This window comes from Haematobia irritans, chromosome 4 (assembly GCF_050003625.1).
Source record: "Haematobia irritans isolate KBUSLIRL chromosome 4, ASM5000362v1, whole genome shotgun sequence".
Lineage (NCBI taxonomy): Eukaryota > Metazoa > Arthropoda > Insecta > Diptera > Muscidae > Haematobia > Haematobia irritans.
Genome location: NC_134400.1, coordinates 176,473,134 through 176,490,732, shown reverse-complemented (window position 1 = coordinate 176,490,732; position 17,599 = coordinate 176,473,134). Strand labels below are relative to the sequence as shown.

At 36.2% G+C, this 17,599-nt stretch overlaps 1 protein-coding gene across 1 annotated transcript in view; it reads right to left on the bottom strand.

The window, feature by feature from the left end:
- Positions 1 to 17,599, bottom strand: part of Dscam4 (Down syndrome cell adhesion molecule 4) — a 552,772-nt gene that overhangs the window by 75,139 nt on the left and 460,034 nt on the right. Inside the window, exons 17-19 of the mRNA XM_075303780.1 lie at positions 11,915 to 12,059; positions 8,067 to 8,503; positions 6,804 to 6,957 (exon numbers count right to left, since the gene is read on the bottom strand). Of these exons, the coding sequence (XP_075159895.1) occupies positions 6,804 to 6,957; positions 8,067 to 8,503; positions 11,915 to 12,059 (736 nt within the window). The remainder of the gene's footprint in view (positions 1 to 6,803; positions 6,958 to 8,066; positions 8,504 to 11,914; positions 12,060 to 17,599) is intronic.

Genomic DNA, 17,599 nt, shown 5'->3' with positions numbered 1-17,599 from the left:
CCATATACTAATACCATGTACCAAATTTCAGCCGGATCGGATGAAATTTACTTCTCTTAGAGGCCTCGGAAGCCAAATTTGGGTGTCCGTTTATATGGGGGCTATACGTAAAAGTGGACGGATATGGCCCATTTACAATACCATCCGACCTACATCAATAGCAACCACTTGTGCCAAGTTTCAAGTCGATAGCTTGTTTCGTTCGGAAGTTAGCGTGATTTCAACAGATGGACGGACGGACGGACATGCTCAGATCGAATCAGAATTAGATCAATATTTCGATGTGTTACAAACGGAATGACAAAGTTAATATACCCCCCATCCTATGGTGGAGGGTATAAAAAGTTAAAAATACCCATCAAACATATGAAAAAAGCATGTTATAAAAAATTAAATGAAAAGAACTTCCTGAGTAGTTAAAATAAAGGACACCATTGGGAGTGCATCTTCTGGAAGTGCTTTTAAAGTTGTGCCTTTGGAAGAACTTCCAAAATTTTTTGCTGGGTACTTGGGCCAAGTTTCGAGTCGATAGCTTGTTTCGTTCGGAAGTTAGCGTGATTTCAACAGACGGACGGACGGACCGGCATGCTCAGATCGACTCAGAATTTCACCACGACCCAGAATATATATACTTTATGGGGTCTTAGAGCAATATTCCGATGTGTTACAAACGGAATGACAAAGTTAATATACCTATGGTGGAGGGTATAAAAATGAAATCCTGAATGGCGAGAATAAATCTGTATTCTTGAATTTTCATAATATCATTAGTTCAGTTCCCTGGATGATTCCCTATGGACTCCAGTTATTATAATAACTGGAACTTTGCTAATATGTGTATACACATATTGAATTCTACAAACTAATGGCAAAGGACATTTTTTCAGTATATTTGTGCATGCAATATAGAGCAAAGAGAAAAATAGTAGGTCAAATACAGAGAAATCATCAGGTATGGGATTATCTCATTCTACTTTTCAATTGTCATGTAATTCCATGGATGCAACATCCCTCACCGGCTCACGTCAAATGTCAGCTTTTCTAAAGAAATTTAAGCATAAGGGTAGATTATACGGAATGCTTTTACCTTCAGATGTGAACAATTGAAGAATATTTACCATCATACATCTTAGTCGAATGCCAACAACGCAGAGAAGCGTGATAGAACATGCATACGATGTACTTTAAATAAATGACACAACATTAAGTTTCCGTTTCAGTGACTGAATTTCTAAGATACATTTGGCATACATACACTACACTAAAAAAAAAAAGTTACATGGATCCAAAGATTTTGGACCATCTCTTATGGATTTTGGTATTGATTCCGAGCCAAATAAAAATAAAGACATTTTTTAGGGATATATGTATCTAGTTTCAAATCGAGGATTAATAAAATTAAAAATAGGGAACAGATTTCATTCAATGCACACTATTTTTAAGTGCAAGCATATAATGTTCATAAACTGGTATAACATGTTTAGGACCATACCATCTTTTGTATAAACATATTAATGTTTATAAAAGTCAAAGAGAGCGAGAGAGAATAGAGGAAAAATATAAAGACGGCGACGAATGTAGATAAAGAAAGACATGTGTAGATAAAGGGTGATACGGTCAAAATTTGGTCAATATAAACTTGACGTATTTCTTTCAATTTCGCATTTAAAAAACCTGAACACCCCTCATTTTGAAGGTGTGTGTGTGTAGAATGTTGCTCCTATTTTGATTTTGGAATTCACTCTTCAGTTGTCAAAATGCCGTCCAAGCAAGAAGAGCAGCGATGCTCGCGCATCGCTAAAAGTTGCCAAATCAACCGTTACAAATGTAATTAAAGTGTTTGGGGATCGTTTGTCGACAGCCAGGTAGTCTGGATCGGGGGGAAATCGAAAACCGGAAGCCGCTGAGACGACAAAGAGAGTTGCCGGTAGGTTCAAGCGAAACCCTAACCTCTCTCTTCGAGATGCCGCAAATAAGCTGGGTGTATCGTCTACAACCGTGCATCGAGCCAAAAAACGAGCCGGGTTATCGACTTACAAGAAGGTAGTGACTCCAAGTATCGATGATAAACGAAATACGACGGCCAAAGCGCGATCCCGGAGGCTGTACACGACGATGCTGACGAAGTTTGACTGCGTGGTAATGGACGACGAAACCTACGTCAAAGCCGACTACAAGCAGCTACCGGGACAGGAGTTTTATACGGCAGATATTTTCAAGCACATAAAACTGTCAAAGTTCGCAAAGAAATATCTGGTTTGGCAAGCCATCTGTACCTGTGGCTTGAAAAGCAGCATTTTCATAGCTTCCGGGACTGTCAACCAAGAAATTTACGTGAAGGAGGGTTTGAATAAACGTCTGCTGCCCTTCCTGAAGAAACACGGTTGTTCCGTACTGTTTTCGCCAGATTTGGCATCTTGCCATTACGGTAACAAGGCCATGTAGTGGTACGCCGCCCACAACGTGCAGGTGGTTCCCAAGGACAAGAACCCTCCCAACACGCCAGAGCTCCGCCCAATTGAGAAATACTGGGCTATTGTCAAGCGGAACCTAAAGAAGTCCAAAAAACTGCTAAGGACGAGCAGTAGTTCAAGGCAAACTGGCTTTCTGATGGCAGGTGTCAAGCGTGAGGCCCGGCAATTCGGATTTGGAAAAGCGAAAGCCTAACTGAATATTTTTCCTGAATTTTATACTAATTGAACTTGAAAAAGAAATTTAATTTGATTTTTTAAATAAACGATTTCACCGATTTACACGCGTTTTCCCTTGACCAAATTTTGACCGTATCACCCTTTATTTAGAACTGCAATTTACTATTTAGGCTTAAAAAAGAGATATACATAATATGTTTGCACAGTACAAACAATTTTGTATTTGAACAAATTCTGAAAATATATATGTTTGAAGCAGAATATGTTTGGGAGTATGTGTTAGAGAGGCGATTTTTTTTTTAGTTTGGAGGGTGTAGTCGACTAATCCGTTGTCACCAGAAACCAATTCTGTGTTCAAAATCAACAAAAGGTCGTAGGTAATGCGTAAAAGATTAAGATCGGACTAGTACCACTCACATTTGTCAAACTAATTACTAGTAATGCAAAGAATAGTCACTTAACGAGTAACATTGACAGATTATGTTTCGCGAATGGCGACCTTTAATGAACCAGAACATTTTGAACACAATGAACAATTTTAGTTCCTTGTTTTTATAATTTTACCTTTAATATTAAGGCGTTTGTAAAAATTTGTTTGATGGGATTTATTACCAAGCAACAAACTCTTCATAAATTCAAAATTTTTTACAAACACTATTTCATATACAGTTCTGTGGATCTAGTATGTTTCTAAATATGAAAAGGTTCTGAACTAGTTACTCAGTCCATCACTGGTAGTGGATAAAGAACTCAATTGGTGTCCTTCAACGACAAGCCCATGCTACACTCGACAGTTTTTTTTATACCGTCCACCATAGGATGGGGGGTATAATAACTTTGTCATTCCGTTTGTAACACATCGAAATATTGCTCTAAGACCCCATAAAGTGTATATATATTCTGGGTCGATCTAAGCATGTCCGTCCGTCTGTTGAAATCACGCTAACTTCCGAACGAAACAAGCTATCGACTTGAAACTTGGCACTTGTCCGATCCGGCTGAAATTTGGTACACGGTGTTGGTAAATGGTCTCTAACAACCATGAAAAAATTGGTCCATATCCGTCTATAAATATATATAGTCCCCATATAAACCGATCCCCAGATTTGTCCTCCGGAGCCTCTTGGAGGAGCAAAATTCATCCGATCCGGTTGAAATTTGGTACGTGGTGTTAGTATATGGTATCTAACAACCATGCTAAAATTGGTCCATATCGGTCCATAATTATATATAGCCTCCATATAAACCGATCCCCAGATTTGACCTCCGGAGCCTCTTGCAGGAGCAAAATTCATCCGATCCGGTTGAAATTTGGTACGTGGTGTTAGTATATGGTCTCTAACAAACATGTAAGAATTGGTCCATATCGGTCCATAATTATATATAGCCCCCATATAAACCGATCCGGTTGTAATTTGCAACGTGGTGTTAGTATATGGCCGCTAATAGCCATGCCAAAATGGGTCCATATCGGTCTATAGTTATATATAGCCGATCCCCAATCCCACAAAAATTGGTCCACCCGAGAAAAAATTGAGAGATCTAATTTGATACAATTAGATATGAGTAGATCCGAAAAATGGTAAGATCTAATCATATCTAATTATTATGGAAGTAGATCAGATCAGATCTTAAAATTGGCCTAGATCTAATGTCTTAGATGTAATTATATCTGTCCCTATATATTATTGGATCTGATGTTAGATCTGGTCATATATGGAATTATATACATTTATATCTAATTCTATCTCATCATATGTTGGTATATCTGCTTATATCTAAAGGGGTCTATTTTGAGATCTAATCATATCTGATTAGATCCCTCAATTTTTACACGGACATATCGGTTCATAATCGTGGTTGCCACTCGAGCCAAAAACAATCTACCAAAATTTTATTATACCCTGCGCCACACTGTGGAACAGGGTATTATAAGTTAGTGCATATGTTTGCAACACCCAAAAGGAGACGAGATAGACACATGGTGTCTTTGGCAATAATGCTCAGGGTGGGCCCCTGAGTCGATATAGCCATGTCCGTCTGTCCGTCCGTCGGTCTGTCTGTGAACACATTTTTGTGATCAAAGTCTAGGTCGCAATTCAAGTCCAATCGCCTTCAAATTTGGCATATGTTCCTAATTTGGGTCAGAATAGAACCCTATTGATTTTGGAAGAAATCGGTTCAGATTTAGATATAGCTCCCATATATATCTTTCGCCCGATATGCACTAATATGGAGCCAGCAGCCAGAGTTTTATACCGATTTGCTTGAAATCTTGCACTAGGAGTACACTTAGTAGTATAGTCAAGTGTGCAAAATTTGATTGAAATCGGTTCAGATTTAGATATAGCTCCCATATATATCTTTCACCCGATATGGACTTATATGGCCCCAGAAGCCAGATTTTTGGCCGAATTTGGTTGAAATTTTGCACTAGGAGTACAATTGGTAGTATAGTCAAGTGTGCAAAATTTGATTGAAATCGGTTCAGGGTTAGATAAAGCTCCCATATATATCTTTCGCCCGATATGGACTAATATGGTCCTAAAAGCCAGAGTTTTTGCCCAATTTGGTTGAAATTTTGCACAAGGAGTGAATTTAGCATTGTAGCTATGCGTGCCAAATTTGGTTACAATCGATTCGGATTTAGATATAGCTCCCATATATATCTTTCGCCCGATATGCACTTATATGGACCCAGAAGCCAGAGTTTTATCCCGATTAGCTTGAAATTTTGCACAAGGAGTACAATTAGTAATATAGTCAGTAGTGCCAAATTTGATTGAAATCGGTTCAGATTTAGATATAGCTCCCATATATATGTTTTTCTGATTTCGACAAAAATGGTCAAAATACCAACATTTTCCTTGTTAAATCGCCACTGCTTAGTCGAAAAGTTGTAAAAATGACTCTAATTTTCCTAAACTTCAAATACATATATATCGAGCGATAGATCATAAATAAAATTTTGCGAAGTTTCCTTAAAATTGCTTCAGATTTAAATGTTTCTCATATTTTTTTTTTACTAACATTGTGTTCCACCCTAGTGCATTAGCCAACTTAAATTTTGAGTCTATAGATTTTGTAGAAGTCTGTCAAATTCTGTCCAGATCGAGTGATATTTAAATGTATGTATTTGGGACAAACCTTTATATATAGCCCCAAACACATTTGACGGATGTGATATAATATAGCCGGCCCGTCCGACTTTAGACTCCTTACTTGTTTAGTTTAATATATACCACGTATGGACTAAGATACCTTGCCATCGGCAAGTGTTACCGCAACCCAAGTAATTTGATTGTGGATGACAGTCTTCAGTAGAAGTTTCTACGCAATCCATGGTGGAGGGTACATAAGCCGAACTTACGGCCGTATATACTTGTTTTCACTTCTTAAAGAAAAATGTGTAGTTTGAAGGAAAAAAATGGAGTTCCAAATTGCAAGAATGTTTTTAGTGCCACATGGAGTTCAAGATGTCCGCATTTGTATTAAAATTTACAAATTTAAAGAAATAATTAACTATTTTGAGAGAAGTACGAATTTAGTAAATCTTTATGATTCATTTGTGTGTAGTTTTTTCCAGCTTTTTAGTTCATTTAACTAACGTACGCAAGAAAATATTAGACCAAAGGAAACTTTTTCCAAACGTAATAATTCTATGAACTAAAATAAAGTTAAATTGACCTTTGTGAAATAGAGGGTTCACTTTGTGTATTTTTTAGTGCCAACTTTACTCTCCAAAATGCCCAAGGCGCAAGTGTCCAATTGATTGCAATGCGGAGATTTTGATGGCAAATCAGCGGTAGAAATGAAGAGCCATTTTTGATCGACGTGTGCTGAGTGCGATGGTGATGAATTCTATTTGAAAATCCATGGTGTTCGGCCGAGATAATTGTCTGGGCTTCAATGCTGTTCAAAAATATGGTATCTTTATTTGCATGACCATCCTTTTCTACCATCCCTGATATTTTCATACGAATTCATACATTATCACTGTGGGTTTCAGATTTTACAGAAATTGTCAATTGCGATGAAAGCCGAAAATTCAATTAATTATGGACCTGAATGTTTGTGAGTGTGTTCCAGTGGCTTGAATAATCGAACCCAATAAGCTGATTAGGGTATAACAATGGAAGCAATAGAACTTACCTGGTATCCATGGACTCATCAATCGTCTGTTGGGTGGCTTGCAATTTCCAATGAATATCAATGGGGTTGTCTCCTTGAACATTGCACTGAATGTGAACTTGCTTTCCTTTGGCCACAGAGATTTGTTTCGATTTGGTTTGAAAATGGGCTGGGACTATAAAGGAACGCATAGATAGTATGAGAGAGTGAGAGAGAAATAAATAAACGTTAACTTTTTAGTTTTCATTTTTAGATCTTTCCCATTATGGAGTAGGGATTGTATTTAGAATCAAAAACTTCAATATTTGAAAAAAATCGATTTTGTTCAAAATTTGAAAACTGCCACTTCAACTTCTAAATATCGATTTTAGAGTTTTTGTTTTCAAAATTTGAAAATATCTACTTCGATTTTGCAAAAGTTGTCCTATCGACATCTTACAAATTTGAAAAAGTCGATTTTTTGCGACTATGTATATTCGACTATTTGATTAGATGACAATTTCGATTTTTTAAAAATGACGATTCACATAAAAGGGGTCATCATCTTCGCCCTTTCAATTACAATTCGACTTTTCAATTTTTTCTTTACAGCTCTATTACTTGATATTGGTCAGCATAAAAAGGTCGATTTAGGCCAACTCGATTTCCAAGATTACAAGATTAAAAAGTCGTCTTTTCGATTTTTTTCACAATTCGATTTCTCTAATTTTCCAAAAAAAAAAAAATTTAAAATCGAATTTTCGTTTTTTGTTGTTTAATTTGAAAAAGTTGACTTTGATTTTTCGTTTTTTACAAAGATTGACCATCGGTCTTTTTAACACTTTTGAAGTCGATTTTCGTTTCAATAAAAAAAAATCATCTATCACAATTTCTACAAGTCGAGTTTTGATACTATTGTTTTTTCAAAATTAAAAAAAATTGGCTCCGAATTTTGGAAATTTTGAAAAAGTCTCTTTGATTTCCTTAATAATCAAAAGTTGACTTGCGGTTTTACCAAAAGTCGACTTTGCAAAATTTTTAAAATTCGAATTTTTAATTTCAGTTTTGTTAATTCATTAAATTGACTTCGAATTCTCGATTATGCAAAAGTCGATTTTATTTGGTGAGTTGCCAGCTTAAAAGAGCTTTAGACTCAGAGCAACAGTCCAGCAGTTGATTTTCCACTGTATATACAAAAAGTCGATTATCGACTTTTATATCCCTATCAGCAACGATTGAAGAGGAAGAGAGATTTTAATGAAACTCACCCAAAGCCTACCAGCCTTTCGGTCTCTCTCTACTTACCATTCACTTTGAGAAATATTACTTTGCTCACACCAGAACCAATGGTGTTTTTGGCCTCACACAAAAAATGTCCCTGAGATTCTTTGGTGATTTTCTTAAAGAGGATTGTGCCATTGCCAAAGGATTGGACGGTGGGTTCGTAAATGAAATCCTTGTATTCGCCTGGTGTGGGTCCTATGGCCTTTTTCCAGGTAATCGTAGGCTTTGGATAGCCAGAGGACTGACAATGCAGATAAACATCATCGCCAGCCTGCGCATTTGAATCTTTTGGTTCCAATATCCATTTAGGCGGTACATTAACGGTAAGTGGTACAGCAAAACGTTCGGTGCCTGCAACATTTTGGGCAATGCATGTATAGTTGCCCGAATGCTCAGAGGTTATGTGTTCAATAACTAAACTGGCGGAATATTCATCCAAGCGTCGAATAACTTCATTGCTGGAAAGATAGAAAAAGATATCAATTCGATATTAAAAACCTCATAGTGAGATGGGTTTTAGCATTTTTATACCCTGCGCCACACTGTGGAACAGGGTATTATAAGTTAGTGCATATGTTTGTAACACTCAGAAGGAGACGAGATAGACACATGGTGTAATTGGCAATAATGCTCAGAGTGGGTCCCTGAGTCGATATAACCATGTCCGTCTGTCTGTGAACACATTTTTGTGATCAAAGTCTAGGCCGCAATTTAAGTCCAATCACCTTTAAATTTGGCACATGTTCCGAATTTGGGTCAGAATAGAACCCTATTGATTTTGGAAGAAATCGGTTCAGATTTAGATATAGCTCCCATATATATCTTTCGCCCGATATGCACTAATATGGACCCAGCAGCCAGAGTTTTATACCGATTTGCTTGAAATTTTGTACAAACATAACACTTAGTCGTATATGTGCAAAATTTGATTGAAATCGGTTGAGATTGAGATATAGCTCCCATATATATCTTTCGCCCGATATGGACTTATATGGCCCCAGAAGCCTCATTTTTGGTCGAATTTGGTTGAAATTTTGCACTAGGAGTACAATTAGTAGTATAGTCAAGTGTGCAAAATTTGATTGAAATCGGTTCAGATTTAGATATAGCTCCCATATATATCTTTCGCCCGATATGGACTTATATGGCCCCAGAAGCCAGATTTTTGGCCGAATTTGGTTGAAATTTTGCACTAGGAGTACAATTAGTAGTATAGTCAAGTGTGCAAAATTTGATTGAAATCGGTGCAGATTTAGATATAGTTCCCATATATATCTTTCGCCCGATATGGACTAATATGGTCCTACCAGCCAGAGTTTTGGCCCAATTTGGTTGGAATTTTGCACAGGGTGTAGATTTAGCATTGTAGCTATGCGTGCCAAATTTGGTTGAAATCGATTCAGATTTAGATATAGCTCCCATATATATCTTTCGCCCGATATGCACTTATATGGACCCAGAAGCCAGAGTTTTATCCCGATTAGCTTGAAATTTTGCATTGGTTGTATAGTCATGTGTATAGTCAATCGGTTCAGACTTCGATATAGATTCCATATATATGTTTTTCCTATTTAGGGAAAACTGGCCGAAATTCCTACATTTTCCTTCTCAAATCGCCACTGCTAAGTCGAAATCTTATCAAAATGACTCAAATTTTCCTATTACTCTATTACACATCTATCGACCGATAAATCATAAATACACTTTTGCGAAGTTGCCTCAAAATTGGTTCATATTTAAATGATTCCCCTATTTGTTTTACTAACATTGCGTTCCACCTCAGCGCATTAGCCGACTTAAATGTAAAATCTATAAGTATTGCAGAACTCTGTACAGATCTGCTCAGATATACAGAATATATGTGTATGGATTCATATAGCATCCAACACATTGGACGGATTTGATATGGTATCGAAAATGTGGACTTACAAAGTGGTGAAGGGTATAATATAGTCGGCCCCGCCCGACATTAGACTTTCCTTACTTGTTATACCCTGCTCCACACTGTGGAACAGGGTATTATAAGTTAGTGCATATGTTTGCAACACCCAGAAGGAGACGAGATAGACACATGGTGTCTTTGGCAAAAATGCTCAGGGTGGGCTCTTGAGTCGATATAGCGATGTCCGTCTGTCCGTGAACACATTTTTGTAATCAAAGTCTAGGTCGCAGTTCTAGTCCAATCGACTTTGGCAAATTTGGCACAAGTATGTGTTTTGGCTCAGAATAGATGCCTATTGATTTTGAAAGAAATCGGTTCAGATTTAGATATAGCTCCCATATATATATTTCGCCCGATATGGACTTATATGGCCCCAGAAGCCAGAGTTTTAACCTAATTTGCTTAAAATTTTGCACAAGAAGAACAATTAGTACTGTAGTCAAGTGTGCCAAATTTTATTGAAATCGGTTTAGATTTAGATATAGCTCCCATACATATCTTTCGCCCGATATGGACTAATACGGTCCCAGAAGCCAGAGTTTTACCCCAATTTGGTTGAAATTTTGCACAGGGAGTAGAATTAGCATTGTAGCTATGCGTGCCAAATTTGGTTGACATCGGTTCAGATTTAGATATAGCTCCCATATATAGCTTTCGGCCGATTTACACTCATTTGACCATAGAGACCAATTTTTTTGCTCCGATTTCGTTGAAATTTTGCACAGGGAGTAGAATTAGCATTGTAACTATGCGTGCCAAATTTGGTTGAAATCGGTTTAGATTTAGATATATCTCCCATATATAGCTTTCGCCCGATTTACACTCATATGACCACAGAGGCCAATTTTTAACTCCGATTTAGTTGAAATTTTGCACAGGGAGTAGAATTAGCATTATTGCTATGCGTGTCAAATTTGGTTGAAATCGGTTGAGATTTAGATATATCTCCCATATATATCTTTCGCCCGATTTACACTCATATGACCACAGAGGCCAAGTTTTGACTCCGATTTAATTGAAATTTTGTACAGGGAGTAGAATAAGTATTGTTGCTATGCGTGCCAAATTTGGTTGAAATCGGTTCAGATTTAGATATAGCTCCCATATATATGTTTTTCTGATTGCGACAAAAATGGTCAAAATACCAACATTTTCCTTGTAAAATCGCCACTGCTTAGTCGAAAAGTTGTAAAAATGACTCTAATTTTCCTAAACTTCTAATACATGTATATCGAGCGATAAATCATAAATAAACTTTTTCGAAGTTTCCTTAAAATTGCTTCAGATTTAAACGTTTCCCATATTTATACCCTGCTCCACACTGTGGAACAGGGTATTTTTACTAAAATTGTGTTCCACCCTAGTGCATTAGCCGATTTAAATTTTGAGTCTATAGATTTTGTAGAACTCTATCAAATTCTGTGCAGATCGAGCGATATTTAAATGTATGTATTTGGGACAAACCTTTATATATAGCCCCCAACATATTTGACGGATGTGATATGGTATCGAAAATTTAGATCTACAAGTGGTGCAGGGTATAATATAGTCGGCCCCGCTCGACTTTAGACTTTCCTTACTTGTTTTTTATTAAATCAAAAATCAATCAAAAAAAAAATTGTATAAATAAATTATTTATTTAATTAATTGACGAAATTTAATTTAAAAATTAATTGGAGCAATTAAGATCGCGTTTGTGTAAAGTAATAATGTAATAATAAACCAAAGTAATTTTTATATAGTCTTGTTATAAATTTTATTTTAAAAATAAATTAAAAACACCCCAAAATAAAATATTTTCTTTAATGAAATTTCTTTAAACCCAAAGGGGAATTTCTTGAGTCTCGGTTTTTTTCATCTTTTTTCGTTTAAATTCATTTATAGCAAAAATTAACGAAACTCTTTTTTGTCTTATCGAAGTACATACCCTGTTCCTATTAAAGGTTTTCCATTGCGCTCCCATCTAAAGCTGACGGGTAAATCACCTTCCAGAATTTGGCAGGATATGGCCGCTCGCATACCCTCTCTCAGCATATTGGTCATCGCTTGAATGGGCATTATTTTGGGTGGAACTGCAATTTAAAGTTGATGAAAGAAATGTGGAAAATATTAACACCTCATTAAATCGAAAGTTGGATAAAAGAAAGACGAAAAGAATAACGAGAGTTCCGGAAAATCACGACTCATTAGTAACGATTTTATGACTGGCTGACAACAACTAACAATAGCGACTCATAAGGGCAATGGCATTTAACGTCAGGAGTTCTTTGGTTTTTGATTAGTTTTGTTGATCTGTGATTTAGTGTGTTATTTTACGATAAGCGTTTGCTGATGATTAAAACAAAAAGTGGAGGGATTTGAGATGCGTCCCTCTGTTAAAGTCGTATGTCTTTGAACTAAGCAATTTTTCCTTAAAAAGAAATTGTCTTTAAATTAACAGATATTTTGGATCTTTAGATTTAAGATAAAAACGCTTCAAATATAGGCTAAGACATATTTTAAGGATTCTGCATCGTTGGTTTTGTTTTTTCATTGGTACTTAAGATTCGGCAAAGCCGAAAATACGGCTCTAATTATTGACTTGTCCTCCAGTACGATATCGAGTGTGCTTTGCAGTGTTAGTCATAATCATACCGAATATTAGCCTTCCAGACTATATAGTTATTGTTGGCTATGTCTGTTGTTGTGACATGCCTTGCAGTCAGTCCATACTTGACTGGTGTTGCAGTTGCAATAACAGCAGAGTAATAAAAAATTCTTTCAACAATTATGACTATCATAGAAATGATTCTGATTATGATGGCGCGCCCTGTGATGATGATGATGACTATGATGACGATGACAGTGATGATGATGATTTCAATCATCAGTTTCATCATTCATTTTCACATCCTTCAATGAGTCCTTTCATTGTTAAAAATTCCTCTGTATGACTGTAGATGATAGATTGCTGGTGTATTAGTGAGGAATGGCAAAAGTTTAGATTGCACCACTTTATCGGTATCGTATAGTTCTGACAAAATTATTTGATGACAGAAATGAAACGCAATAAATCTTTAGTCTCAGTGGTAAATTTTCTGTATTTCCTGATTCCATTTACTCTGACGAGAAGAGGCTTCGTAATATTAATGAAATTGCTAAATGAACTCATGTTCTTGGATTTAGGAATGAAATGTGCAAAATAAGGACGATATTGAAGAAGTTTACAGAGGTGATGTTGTCACCAGTTCGTGATGCACAACAATGTTTTGTTCGCTTATATCCTGAATTCGATGTCAACCTATTGTTGAAAAATTTTTGAAATTATTCAAAAGATCTGCCAGCACCGTTACATATGCAGATTTCACGTCGCCAAGGAATAAAAAGTCAAAAACTGTCACAGGAACCTTACCACCCATCGGAGGGTTAAAAAGGCTGCTTACAAAACGAAGTTTGAAATTTCTATTTCAGAAGCGATTAATAATAATGTGCGAAAAAGATCATGGACGTATACACGCTCACAAAAAATCGCTTCTGTAACATATACTCCCAAACATATTTTGCTTCAAGCATATACATTTTTGGGTATTGCCCAAACATTTATATGTTTGATCTCTTCCAATATATAATATGTTTGAAAGCATATTGGTCTAAACAATATATGTTTGGGTAGTCTAAGTTCCAAACATTTTGTATTTTTGCATCCAAATTCAATAATGTTGTCTTCCAAAAAAACAATATGTTATTATGTGACCATATAATATGTTTGGAAGCATTTTGCACCCAAAAATATTATATGCTTAAAAAAATTCTGCAAAACAATATTGTGCCCAAAATTTTATTTATTTATTTATATATTTACAATCATAATGAATTATGAAAATAAACAGGTAATATAGGTGCTAAAAACATAGGTTTTCGACCTGAATGCTCAAAATTTTGTTTCTGCCCAATTGTATATTCCCCGACATCTTTCTCACTTCCACGAGATTCTTTAGTTCTTAGCACCTTTTTCTGTAATACAAACATTGTAGAAGAAATTATTAAATTTTATGATTTTTTTATTTTAATTTTACCTTTTGCCGGACGGGGACTCGAACAGCAGACCACACAGTTTGTAAGGATCAAAGAAGTAGCTGATCAATTGCCCAAGGAAAAATAAAATGTTAATTTTGTAATAACAAGCAACAACCACCAACTTAATTCAATATCGCTCCCTGTTAAATAGCGCTCCAAGCTACTAAACACATATATGTTTATAGGCTATTTCTAAATTAATATATGTTTGCATTCAAGCATATTATATTTACAAACATTTTATGTCCCAAACATAATATGTTCTAACATATTAACATATATGTCCCAAACATGTTATGCTAGTTTATGAACATTATATGCTTGCACTCAAAAATATTGTGTTTAAAAATTTGTGTTCCAAACATATAATGTTTATAGCCAAACATATGAAAAACAGTCTTTTTCAACCGTGTAGCTAGCATTGACGACTCGTGGTAGTAAAGGATTCAACCTCTGTTATTACATTCCAGTCACTCCTGTGGGTGACTGGCATGTAATGTATTGGTAGAAAAATCGTCGTAAACAATTTCATAAATACAATAAAACTCTTCGAAATCAATAGCAAAATCATTAGTTTAAAGACAAAATCCTTGGAACCGGACATGCTTTTTTCAGGGCAACGGAATGACAAACTTATAATACCCCAATCAATATCATATTTTGGCCAGTAGATATTTAAAGTTTTGTTGACCTGTTGTTCTAATTTAACAGGTTGGCTGATAAGTCCCCGGTCTAACAAAGAAAAACACATTTTTTTGTCAAAATTCGTTTTTATTATGCAACATAGTTCCCTTCAAGAGCGACACAACGATTATAACGATCTTCCAATTTTTTGATACCATTTTGGTAGTACTCCTTCGGTTTTGCCTCAAAATAGGCCTCAGTTTCGGCGATCACCTCTTCATTGCAGCCAAATTTTTTCCCTGCGAGCATCCTTTTGAGGTCTGAGAACAAGAAAAAGTCGCTGGGGGCCAGATCTGGAGAATACGGTGAGTGGGGAAGCAATTCGAAGCCCAATTTATGAATTTTTGCCATCGTTCTCAATGACTTGTGGCACGGTGCGTTGTCTTGGAAGCAACAAAGTTTTTTCTTCTTCATATGGGGCCGTTTTGCCGCAATTTCGACCTTCAAACGCTCCAATAATGCCATATAATAGTCGCTGTTGATGGTTTTTCCCTTCTCAAGATAATCGATAAAAATTATTCCATGCGCATCCCAAAAAACAGAGGCCATTACTATGCCAGCTGACTTTTGAGTCTTTCCACGCTGCGGAGACGGTTCACCGGTCGCTGTCCACTCAGCCGACTGTCGATTGGACTCAGGAGTTTAGTGATGGAGCCATGTTTCATCCATTGTCACATATCGACGGAAAAACTCGGGTGTATTACGAGTTAACAGCTGCAAACACCGCTCAGAATCATCAACACGTTCTTATTTTTGGTCAAATGTGAGCTCGCGCGGCACCCATTTTGCACAAAGCTTCCGCATATCCAAATATTGATGAATGATATGACCAACACGTTCCTTTGATATCTTTAAGGTCTCTGCTAAATATCTCGATCAACTTCATTTTATGGTCATTCAAAATCATTTTGTGGATTTTTTTGATGTTTTCGTCGGTAACCACCACTTTCGGGCGTCCACTGCATTCACCGTCCTCCGTGCTAATTTCACCACGCTTGAATTTTGCATGCCAATCAATTATTGTTGATTTCCCTGGGGCAGAGTCCGGAAACTCATTATCAAGCCAAGTTTTTGCTTGCACAGTATTTTTTCCCTTCAGAAAACAGTATTTTATCAAAATACGAAATTCCTTTTTTCCATTTTTTTCACAATAACAAAAGTTGCTTCACAAAAGACGCTCTATCTCACAAACTAATTGACTTAGAGATGTCAAATTTTGACACGAACCATTTGAAGGTTGGTACTATATAAAAATAATATGCATTTAATACTAGCGACGCCATCTATGTGTCAGGCCGGGGACTTATCAGCCAACCTGTTATTTTATTATTATTTCGGCTTGAGGTCCTTTTAGTAAAAATTCAATTTTACGATTTGTGATTAATTATTAAATTTATTATCCAATATTTCGACTAACATCACTAGTCTTCAACGGGGACATTGAAATTTTTTAACAAATAAACAAATGAGAGAGTTTACGTCTGTTTTTTTATGAAAGTTAATTGTCAACACTTTTATTAGAAATACAAAAATACTTTTTCAACTACACTCAAAAAAAGTTTACTTGGATCCAAAGATTTTGACCTTCTCTTAAGGATTTTGGTATTGATTCCGAGCAAAAGATGCGGCTTCTTTAAAATAAAGACATTTTATAGCGACCTATCTGGCCTTAAATCTAGGATCAATAAAATTAAAATTAGGGTTCAGATCTCATTTATAGAATTTTCATTTTATTTTCACGGTATATTAATAAAGCTTTTCACGTACAAACAAATGCCAGTTTAAATATCCAAATTATAGCGGATACCTCAAAGTAAAAACGTTTTCTTAATTCCAAAAAAAAAAAAAAAACTTTAAACCAAAGATGCTAAATCCTCAAAAGAAATCTTAGCTTATATTTGAAGCTTTTTATACCCCCCCCCACCATAGGATGGGGGGTATATTAACTTTGTCATTCCGTTTGTAACACATCGAAATATTGCTCTAAGACCCCATAAAGTATATATATTCTGGGTCGTGGTGAAATTCTGAGTCGATCTGAGCAAATCACGCTAACTTCCGAACGAAACAAGCTAACGACTTGAAACTTGGCACAAGTCGTTGTTATTAATGTAGGTCGGATGGTATTGCAAATGGGCCATATCGGTCCACTTTTACGTATAGCCCCATATAAACGTACCCCCAAATTTGGCTTGCGAGGCCCATAAGAGAAACAAATTTCATCCGATCCGGCTGATATTTGGTACATGATGTGAGTATATGGTCTCTAACAACCATGCAAAAATTGGTCTACATCGGTCCATAATTATATATAGCCCCCATATAAACCGATCCCCCGATTTGGCTTGCGTGGCCTCTAAGAAAAGCAAATTTCATCCGATCCGGTTGAAATTTGGTACATGGTGTTAGTATATGGTCTGTAACAACCATGTAAAAACTGGTCTACATCGGTCCATAATTATATATAGCCTCCATATAAACCGATCACCCGATTTGGATTGCGAGGCCGCTAAGAGAAGCAAATTTCATCCGATCCGACTGAAATTTGCTACATGGTGTTGGTATGTGGTCTTTAATAACCATGCAAAAATTGGTCGATATCAGTCCATAATTATATATAGGCCCCATATAAACCGATCACCAGATTTGACCTACGGAGCCTCTTGGAAGACCAAAATTCATCTGATTCATTTCAAATTTGGTACGTGGTGTTAATATATGGCAAACTACCATGCAAAAATTGGTCGATATCAGTCCATAATTATATATAGGCCCCATATAAACCGATCCCCAGATTTGACCTCCAGAGCCCCTTGGAAGAGCAAAATTCTTCCCATTCGTTTGAAATTTGGTACGTGATGTTAGTATATGG